The sequence below is a fragment of the Coregonus lavaretus genome, assembly GCF_964263955.1.
Source record: "Coregonus lavaretus genome assembly, chromosome: 26".
NCBI classification, from domain to species: Eukaryota; Metazoa; Chordata; class Actinopteri; order Salmoniformes; family Salmonidae; genus Coregonus; species Coregonus lavaretus.
Window position 1 is genome coordinate 33,134,850 of NC_140013.1, and position 10,881 is coordinate 33,145,730.

A 10,881-nucleotide genomic window follows, 5' to 3' on the forward strand; every position below is an offset into this window, starting at 1 on the left:
ACTCCTTATGTACAGACTGTCTGCCATATAGCGTGGACACAGATGCCCCTCCATGTGGCAGGGCTCTGAGCCACAGAGCTGTTGGATGGCTGCTGCTGCCTGCCTGGGTCCTCAGCCAGGATACTCATGAATTATCAACAAAGTCACATGACTGTCTGATGTTCGAACCACTCAACAGCAGGAAATGTTGGTCACCCGGCCCCACGTGGATGAAAGCAGAATTGAAAGCCTTAGTAATTGTCAGTACTTTTGGAAAAGTGACTGAGGTCGATGTACAAAACCTACATACAGTAAATGTCAATGACTGCGGTCTTATTAACCATCAAAATCACATGAAGATAAGAGGTTGTAAAGTGTTTATTAAATAAAACCTATTATATGAGCACATCTTAAAAGTACAGATGAGCGCAAGAGATTAACTGTTACCCAATTTTTTTGGGGGGACAAAATATAATTGAACATTTAACTATAAATTGTGGAATATTTAGGAACACATGTTGATGCAGTTACCTCAAACTAGTTTTCTCACTCACTGTGTCCTCATCCCTCATCTACTTTCATGTGATCTGGCCAGAGAAACCCTATTTCTTCTTCCAGAAAGCATCTAAAGAGAAGTAGTACAACAGTGGATCTAGACAACAGTTGACGCTGGCCAGACAGAACATGGGCATGACAGCCTCCCTGATTCTGAGCGTAAGCACGATGGAGAATGGCAGGAAGAAGACAATAAACATCAGAAGGTTGATGGTGAAGATCATCATGACGTTCATCTTGTTGTTGACCCTGGCGGCATCGCTGAGGTGCCTGCGTAGCGTCCAGTACACCATGGCGGTGGAGACCACGTTGACCCCCAGCATGGCGAACACCAGCCCTGACTGCACGTAACCAGCGATCGGCACATCCACGGCACATCCATGAGTTGTCCACTCAAAGCATTTGTCAGTGGCGTTACAGCTCTTAATCTGACTGATCTTGTAGAGGGCCTCTGGGATGTTGACCGCCACGATCAGGACCCAGATGAAGACACAGGCCTTCCAGGCGTTGGTGGTGGTGCGGAGGTGGCGGGTTCTTAGAGGGTAGACCACAGCCAGCAGCCTGTCCAGGCCAATGAAGGTGATGAAGACGGTGTTGGAGCGGATGTTGTTGCGGAACAGCATAGTGGTGGCCGTGCAGGCCTGGATGCCCAGGGGCCAGGTGCCCGTGGCGTAGAACTAGACCCGGGTGGGCAGGGAGAGCACCAGCAGCAGGTCGGACAGAGCCAGGTGGCTCATGAAGACAGCGCTGGAGGATTTGAGGCCGTGGTGGCGGACCAGAACCCATAGCAACAGGCGTTGAGCAGCAGGCCCAGCACCACCACACAGCCGTACACCGCGGCAGAGGCTGTATACACGGCATTCACACAACTCAGCTACGGAGCGCTGTCCTCTAAGGTATTGTTGGTGTTGTTCATGGTACTGTATCTCTGCTCCTTTAAGACAGACACAGCTGTGTGTGTCTGTGCATGTGAACTGAAAAGAGACAGAAACCACACCAAACCAGCAGCTCAGTGCTCTGGTTACCAGTTCCTACCAGAGCGGTCTGTATAGAGGTTGAGCTGATCTTTACTCTGTTTTTTTAATACAAGTGTTGAAACAATTGTTGAAACAGGAAGTGAGGGTGCTTTTTTTTTTATCTCAGGAAGGGCCTGCCATCCTTTCTGCTAATCTGTTTGAAGACTCTTGATAACAGGAAGTATCTCTGAACTCTCTGACCTATACAGACAGTCATCATTTGTTTTGCCAAAAGTGAGTTATTCGTAGTGAATAATTAAAAACAAACAGATGATGATCAAGAGCAACTGTCTAAAACATTGAAATACCGTTTTAGATTTTAAATGGTCTGGATGTACACATTTGTGCTGGCTAGATTGCAGTGGTGGAAAAAGTACCCAATTTATATACTTGAGTAAAAGTAAAGGTACCTTATTAGAAAATGACTCCAGTTAACGTTTTAAATATACTTAAGTATCAAAAGTAAAAGTGTAAATCATTTCAAATTCCTTATATTAAGCAAACCAGACGGCACCATTTTCTTGTGTTTTCAATTTACGGATCGCCAGAGGCACACTCCAACACCCAGACATAACTTACAAACGAAGCATTTGTGTTTGTGAGTCCGCCAGATCAGAGGCAGTAGGGCTGACTAAGGATGTTCTCTTGATAAGTGAGTGAATTGGACCATTTTCCTGTCCTGCTAAGCATTCAAAATGTAACTTTTGGGTGTCAGGGAAAATGTTTAGAGTAAAAAGTACATTATTTTCTTTAGTGAAGTAAAAGTCAAAAATATAAATAGTAAAATAAAGTACAGATACCCCAAAAAACTACTTAAGAAGTACTTTAAAGTATTATTACTAAACTGCTAGATTGAGAATGGTTGGCTTACATCTGAACAGTCCATATCTGAACAATGTATAATTATGTATATGCTTCTATTCAGTATGAATAAATTACACGACTCAGGGTTGTAAATCCCATGCCTTTTGTTGATCAGATTAGTTAGTGTTAGATATGCCCTCTGAGATCTTCTGTGGAACCTCTATGAATCTCAGCCTCCTAAAGGGTAAGACTTGTATGAGGTCACAGGTGTGATGAGTGAGAATATAATAGAACATAAACTTGAAGGTTGGATGATTGATTTGAAAACATTGTGTTGGCCATTCATTCATTCATTCTTCAAGAGTCTTTCATGAGACTTGTCTCCTCTCTCTGCTGTGGGGATCTGAGTTTCCCATTTCCCAGATAGAGGTAATAGCCATCCATCTACAGGGGAAGCATCTCCACCCTGCTCTCCACTCTGCACGCGGCAAGAAGTGATAAGCCACATCTATCTAGCAAGTCCTATCGATTTCCAGTGACCTGGGTGTCTGATCCTGTCTCTCCGGGTCCCTTGACCTTGATGTTGTCCATCGGACGCTGGTTGATTTCCCGGGGCTTTGCCACCATGTTCCCTCTAATGGACATCCTCCTCCTCTCCTGGCTGGCAGTCAGCAGGTTCTCCTTCAGGATGAGGTAGTAGCAGACCCCGTCCGTCAGACAGTTGACGCTGCTCAGACAGGTGCTGATGTGGACGAAGTCTCTGAGGGGGTTGATGACGCCCGGGTCCTCTGTGCGGTTCTTGGCCAGGAAGTAGACGACTGCGGCCACGTGGTAGGGGATGAAGCACAGCAGGAAGGCCACCAGGTTGCTCAGGACGATCTTCACAGACTTGTTGTCCCTCAGCTTCTCGTCCAGCGGGTACCGACGCCGCATGTTACTCAGGATCTGCATCACGCACACTGAGAAGAACACCATAGTGATGGTGCTGATTGTGAACACCGTCTCCATGGTGACGATGATCCATTTCTTCTCCCAGGTTTCTCTGGAGAATTTCTCGAAACACCTGGTTTCGTTGCCGTTGTGCAGGCTGGTGGTGTTTTTGTTGTGGAGCTCATAGACGGGCATGGTGAAAGCGAATACCGTCACCCACACGGCCAGGCATACCATGGCAGCCTTCCGTGGCGAGCGCAGACTCTTGCCGTTGAATGGAAACCGCAGAGAAACATAGCGGTCGCCCGAGATGCACACGATCAGTATGATGCTCCCATAGATGTTGACGAACACCAGGCTCTCCAGGAAGGTGCAGAAGCCCATGCTCAGGCCCCAGGTGCGGCCGTAGGCGTACATCTTGAAGGGCAGAGAGAAGATGAGAAGGCTGTTGTTGATGATCAGACTGCTGAGGTACACCGTGGACTCAGTCCATCGACGGATCCTGAAGAGGAGGAGCCACAGAGCGGCCAGGTTGAGGGGAAAACCCACAAGGAATGTGGGGACATAGACGATCCACTGGATATAGCACACGTCCCTTTCACACAGTGCCATTTTACTGCAAACAGAGAGGGAAATATAATACACATATAAATGTAATTGCACTTTTCACTTACGACACAATGCTTTTTAACCAATACAAGAGGCATCAATCGGGATGGTCATTGAGCAAGAGTAAAGAGATGTATAGGTATAGTTAGGGATTTTGGCAATGAAGCATGCCAGCTTTTCTTGTAGACTTCCAGTCATTGCGCTAACGCTAGTTAGCAACTGTGCTAACACAAGTTAGCAACTTCCTTCAAAATGAACACAGAGACATAAAAATGGTATCCACGTGTTCATCTGACTCTGTGGAAGAAGATAAAGATCCTCTTTGCCAAAATCCTGAACTATCCATTTAAAGGGAAATTTCACAGTTTTTCTACTACATATTCATCATTTTCTGCACCATCCCAACATCAATATAATGTGAAAATGGCGTGTTTCTATGTTTTGTAGTAGAAAAGATAGGAAGATAAGTATTTCCAATGACATCATCAACCAATTGGTAGGCAATGCCTACTCATAATTGGTTAAACTCACATGATGCACACCAATGCATATTCACACTATCTTTTTTACTACAAAACATAGAAATGCACCATTTTCACATATGTTGATGTTGGGGTGGAGCTGGAGATGATGAATATAAAGTTGAAAACGTAACTATCCCTTTAACTGTATGCTACATGTTATGTCAACTTGAGGGGATATCCTGTAGTAAAGCTCAAGTGCATTGGAAGATAATTAAGCAACTAATCATTTGGACGACTAATGCCATCTCATAGACTAGGCATAGTGTTACTACCTAGTAGACTACTGTAACTGATTTCATCTTAGTGTAACAGGCAGGACCTTTTTAGAGGTCCACCACTAAGTGGCAGTACTCAATTCCTCTGTAACCCTATAAAAGGGCAAAGGAATTGGCCATCTTGGAAGCCATTTTACCTAAGATTCTGGGATGATCTCAGTTGCACACTCCTCGTGTCCTCTCTTCTCATGTCCTTCTCAAAACCCATTGGAGGACAAGTTCAGAGGGGCGGGACCTCTGGTTTTCTCATCCAATGGGTTTTGAGAAGGAAACGAGGAGCGAGGACATGATGAGAGCGCAATTGAGATCTTCCCTCTCTTGGGCCATGTCAAAAATGATCTATTATATTGACAAGATAGTCCAGTGACCACGTTAACAATGGAAATACATGTCCTCAAAGATGGAAGGCAGGCGTGAGGAGGCAAGATCAGGTGGGACCATTCTACCCAATGAGAGGGGCAGATATGCGTGTGAACAACAGATATAAAGTCATTTTTTTCAAAGAGTTATATTCCAAATAAAAACTATTATATTTTGTATTTGGTTGTGCTTCTTAGTTTGGAACTAGTCTTTGCTCCTGTCTAAACCAAGGGGTTGGCGTACAGCTACTGTCCATGACTACTGGGCACAGATGTCAGCTCTAGTTCTGATTGACATTTGGTTGAGTTGTCAACTAACATGAATTCAACGTCAAATCAACACAAATGTCACCATGTCATTGGAATTAAGTTAAAATTTGGGTGAAAGAAATATGAAATTCCCTTACGTTGATTACTTTTTTCAAATCCAATCAGTTTTCCACGTTGATTCAACGTCCTCACATTGAATTTTTGGGTTGAAATGACGTGGAAACAACGTTGATTTAACCTGTTTTTGCCCAGTGGGATGTCACATTAGGTTGTAGCCTACCAATGTCATTTAACATTTAAGTCATTTAGCAGACACTCTTATCCAGAGTGACTTACAAATTGGTGCATTCAACTTAGGATAGCCAGTGGGACAACCACCCCCTTTATTTTTATGTATTTATTTAATGGGAGTGGGGGGGTAGAAGGATTACTGTTATACTATTCCAGGTATTCCTTAAAGAGGTAGGGTTTCAAGTGTCTCTGGAAGGTGGTCAGTGACCCCGCTGTCCTGGCGTCGTGTGGGAGCTTGTTCCACCATTGGGGTGCCAGAGCAGCAAATAGCTTTGACTGGGCTGAGCGGGAACTGTGCTTCCGTAGAGGTAGGGGAGCTAGCAGGCCAGAGGTGGATGAACGTAGTGCCCTCGTTTGCGTGTAGGGTCTGATCAGAGCCTGAAGGTAAGAAGGTGCCGTTCCCCTCACAGCTCCGTAGGCAAGCACCATGGTCTTGTAGTAGATGTAAGAGTGGCTTGCGAAAGTATTCATTTACATTTACATTTAAGTCATTTAGCAGGCGCTCTTATCCAGAGCGACTTACAATATTATTTTTTGGGGGTTTATATCATTTGATTTACACAACATGCCTACCACTTCGAAGATGCAAAATATATTTTTTTGTGAAACAAACAAGAAATAAGACAAAAAAACTGAAAACTTGAGCATGCATAACTATTCACCCCTCCAAAGTCAATACTTTGTAGACCCACCTTTTGCAGCAATTACAGCTGCAAGTCTCTTGGGGTATGTCTATATAAGCTTGGCACATCTAGCCACTGGGATTTTTGCCCATTCTTCAAGTTGGATGGGTTCCACTGGTGTACAACAATCTTTAAGTCATACCACAGATTCTCAATTGGATTGAGGTCTGGGCTTTGACTAGGCCATTCCAAGACATTTAAATGTTTCCCCTTAAACCACTCAAGTGTTGCTTTAGCAGTATGCTTAGGGTCATTGTCCTGCTGGAAGGTGAACCTCTGTCCCAGTCTCAAATATCTGGAAGACTGAAACAGGTTTCCCTCAAGAATTTCCCTGTATTTAGCGCCATCCATCATTCCTTCAATTCTGACCAGTTTCCCAGTCCCTGCCGATGAAAAACATCCCCACAGCATGATGTTGCCACCACCATGCTTCACTGTGTGGATGGTGTTCTCAGAGTGATGAGAGGTGTTGGGTTTGCGCCAGACATAGCGTTTTCCTTGATGGCCAAAAAGCTCAATTTTAGTCTCATCTGACCAGAGTACCTTCTTCCATATGTTTGGGGAGTCTCCCACATGGCTTTTTGCGAACACCAAACGTGTTTGCTTATTTTTTTCTTTAAGCAATGGCTTTTTTCTGGCCACTCCTCCGTAAAGCCCAGCTCTGTGGAGTGTACAGCTTAAAGTGGTCCTATGGACAGATACTCCAATCTCTGCTGTGGAGCTTTGCAGCTCCTTCAAAGTTATCTTTGGTCTCTTTGTTGCCTCTCTGATTAATGCCCTCCTTGCCTGGTCCGTGAGTTTTGGTGGGCGGCCCTCTCTTGGCAGGTTTGTTGTGGTGCCATATTCTTTCAATTTTTTAATAATGGATTTAATGGTGCTCCGTGGGATGTTCAAAGTTTCTGATATTTTTTTATAACCCAACCCTGATCTGTACTTCTCCACAACTTTGTCCCTGACCTGTTTGGAGAGCTCCTTGCTCTTCATGGTGCCGCTTGCTTGGTGGTGCCCCTTGCTTAGTGGTGTTGCAGACTCTGGGGCCTTTCAGAACAGGTGTATATATACTGAGATCATGTGACAGATCATGTGACACTTAGATTGCACACAGGTGGACTTTATTTAACTAATTATGTGACTTCTGAAGGTAATTGGTTGCACCAGATCTTATTTAGGGGCTTCATAGCAAAAGGGGTGAATACATATGCACGCACCACTTTTCCGTTATGTATTTTTTAGAATTTTTTGAAATAAGTAATTTTTTTCATTTCACTACACCAATTTGGACTATTTTGTGTATGTCCATTACACGAAATCCAAATAAAAATCCATTTAAATTACAGGTTGTAACTTAGAAATAGTGATATTTGGGGGATGATTTCCTTTTCAAATAACTGAAAGTGAGTGGTTGTAATCTGAATAAAGGGAAAAAGGCCTTTCTTGAACATTGGGTGAGACAATCTTACTAATTTGCTAGAGAACCAGTTCGGATTTAAGTATAACTTTTGTATGACTGAAGCTTTTAGTGATAGGTCTAATGCTTTAATATTTAATCATTTCTGTCCAGCCGATTTTTACGCGCTATGCGCTTCAGCACTTGGTGGTCCCTTCTGTGATCTTATGTGGCCAACCATTTCGCGGCTGAGCCGTTGTTGCTCCTAGACATTTCCACTTCACAATAACAGCACTTACAGTTGACTGGGGCAGCTATAGCAGAGCAGAAATTTGACGAACTGACTTGTTGGAAACGTGGCATTCTATGACGGAGCCACGTTGAAAATCACTGAGCTCTTCATCAGTAAGGCCATTCTACTGCCAATGTTTGTCTATGGAGATTGCATGGCTGTTTGCTCGATTTTATACAGCTGACAGCAACGGGTGTGGCTGAAATAGCCGAATCCACTAACTGGAAGGGGTGTCCACATACTTTTGTATATATAGTGTATGTTACGTTTCATATGGTATGTATACATTTTTGGATGTCCATCATCCATTTCATATGATATGTTACGATTACAATTCGTATGATATGTTACGAATTGCAATTGGTACAATATGTTACGGAAATGCAAAACATATGATATGTTACAAATTCCAATTTGTTGTTGCTAACACTAGCTAGGTGGCTAACACTAACGTTAGCTTGGTGGCTAACATTAGCTAGGCTAGGGGTTAAGGTTAGGGTTAGCTAACATGCTTAGTAGTAGAAAAGTATATAAAAAGTAGTAAGTAGTTGCAAAGTTGCTAATTAGATAAAACGCTAAAGTTGTCCGTGATGAAATTTAACACGCAACCTTTGGGTTGCTAGACGTTCAGGTTATGAGCCCACCCACCCAGACCATCCACCTTACTCCACCCAAACCATCCACTTTACTTTAAATGAAAACTCCACCCAAAAATATATTTTGTTTCATTAGTCCATTGTTGATATAGTCCCAAAATGTTTTGCATGTCAGCTATCAAGTTTCCAAGACATACAGTGCATTCGGAAAGTATTCACACCCCTTCGCTTTTTCCACATTTTGTTACATTACAGCCTTATTCTAAAATTGATTAAATTATTTTTCCCCCTCATCAATCTACACACAATACCCCATTGTAGTGAAAACAGGTTTTTAGAAATTTTTGCAAATGTATTAAAAATAAAAAATGGAAATACCTTATTTACATAAGTATTCAGACCCTTTGCTATGAGACGTCGAAATTAAACTCAGGTGCATCCTGTTTCCATTGATCATCCTTGAGATGTTTCTACAACTTGATTGGAGTCCACTTGTGGTAAATTCAATTGATTGGACATGATTTGGAATGGCACACACCTGTCTATATAAGGTCCCACAATTGACTGTGCATGGCAGAGCAAAAACCAAGCCATGAGGTCGAAGAAATTGTCCGTAGAGCTCTGAGACAGTGTTGTGTCGAGGCACAGATGTGGGGAAGGTTACCAAAACATTTCTGCAGCATTGAAGGTCCCCAAGAACACAGTGGCCTCCATCATTCTTAAATGGAAGAAGTTTGGAACCACCAAGACTCTTACTAGAGCTGGCCACCAGGCCAAACTGAGCAATTGGGGGAGAAGGGCCTTTGTCAGGGAGGTGAACAAGAACCCGATAGTCACCCTGACAGAGCTCCAGAGTTCCTCTGTGGAGATGGAATAACCTTCCAGAAGGACAACAATCTCTGCAGCACTCCACCAATCAGGCCTTTATGGTAGGGTGGCCAGACGGAAGCCACTCCTCCGTAAAAGGCACACGACAGCCCACTTGGAGTTTGCCAAAAGGCACCTAAAGGACTCTCAGACCATGAGAAACAAGATTCTCTGGTCTAATGAAACAAAGATTTAACTATTTGGCCTGAATGCCAAGCGTCACGTCTGGAGGAAACCTGGCACCATCTCTAAAAACCAGTTTTTGCTTTGTCATTAAGGGGTATTGTGTGTAGATTGATCAGAATAATAAAAAACAATTGAATCCATTTTAGAATAAGGCTGCAACTGCAAAAAAAGTCAAGGGGTCTGAATACTTTCCGAATGCACTGTATAACTTTAAAAATACAGACATTTTAAAGTTATGCATCTTGAAAACTTGATTGCTGACATGCAAAACATTTTGGGACTATATCAACAATGGACAAATGAAAGTAAGCTTTTGTGTTATGTAACCACACCGAACGTAAGAAATTATACTAATTTGAGTGTCCCAGATTTAAGTTTAGTATGTTAAGTTTACTCTATGAGACCATGCTGGTTTGGGATGTTTAGTTAAAAACTGACTTCTGAACAAATGACTTTATAGAACTGAACAGTGATTTTCCCCCTTTGTAGAAAGTCCCTGTGTTTAAAATGTGTTTCCATTGTTTTAGGGATAGTGACATTTAAAATTGTCAAGATGATTTAGGATTATTATTATTATCTCACAACCGCATGGCAGAAACCGCAGGTGAATGTAAATGTAGGATGTGCTTTTAATTCTATAAGGCAGTGATGAACTGGGAGCAAAACTCCTGTCCAAAAGTATTACAGTAGGCTACAGAAAAAAACACTCACCGAAGTCGCGTTGGGATAATTATCTTGTCTCAACTAGAACCGAACCTTTTGGCTTTGAGTCGTTGTTTGGTAAGACACACTTTAACCTACAATAGACAGCCTATGTCATGCCAATACTTCTTCCTCTGACTAATAGTGAAACCGTTGTACGCCTGCTTTCCCTCTCAAAAACAAATAACCGCCACTAACTGTACTGCACCTGCAATCTGCTATAGGCTAGTGCCGCTTTTGTTGACTCGTTTGCATAGTTAAAGAAAAACAGTCATAAAGTATTGTGTGGTTTGAGCACATAGCATGGCAAACAAGTTCTGCTTAGGCCACACTCACATGGTTTAGCATGCTCTGTCGTTTTTTTTTTATGTGAAACTTTTCACTGCCTTTGTAAGATATGTGGGTTAACAGAAGGGGTTTCCCATTGACATATATACATTTCCCACGCAGGTTGGAGTTTTTCATTTAGTATTTTCTAGAAGAAACAAGCTGTATAGGAAAAGTTGTTCAATTGTAAATCTTCATCTTTTTAATCATGATTCCAACAACTGTCATT

General features: G+C 42.7%; 1 protein-coding gene and 1 pseudogene across 2 annotated transcripts; both read right to left on the reverse strand.

Annotated features, from left to right (window-relative positions):
* Positions 1–547: 547 nt before the first annotated feature.
* Positions 548–1,450, reverse strand: LOC311102078 (lysophosphatidic acid receptor 4-like; annotated as a pseudogene). The gene has a single exon. The product of its transcript is annotated as a lysophosphatidic acid receptor 4-like (transcript).
* Positions 1,451–2,876: 1,426 nt separating this feature from the next.
* LOC311101284 (lysophosphatidic acid receptor 6-like) lies at positions 2,877–10,393 on the reverse strand (the record flags this gene model as incomplete). Its single annotated transcript, XM_084142413.1, has 2 exons — positions 10,335–10,393; positions 2,877–3,900 (listed from the first exon to the last, which is right to left on the reverse strand). The coding sequence occupies exon 2, from the start codon at positions 3,894–3,896 to the stop codon at positions 2,877–2,879; it is 1,020 nt and encodes a 339-aa protein (XP_083998539.1). The 5' UTR covers positions 3,897–3,900; positions 10,335–10,393.
* Between the last annotated feature and the right edge of the window lie 488 nt (positions 10,394–10,881).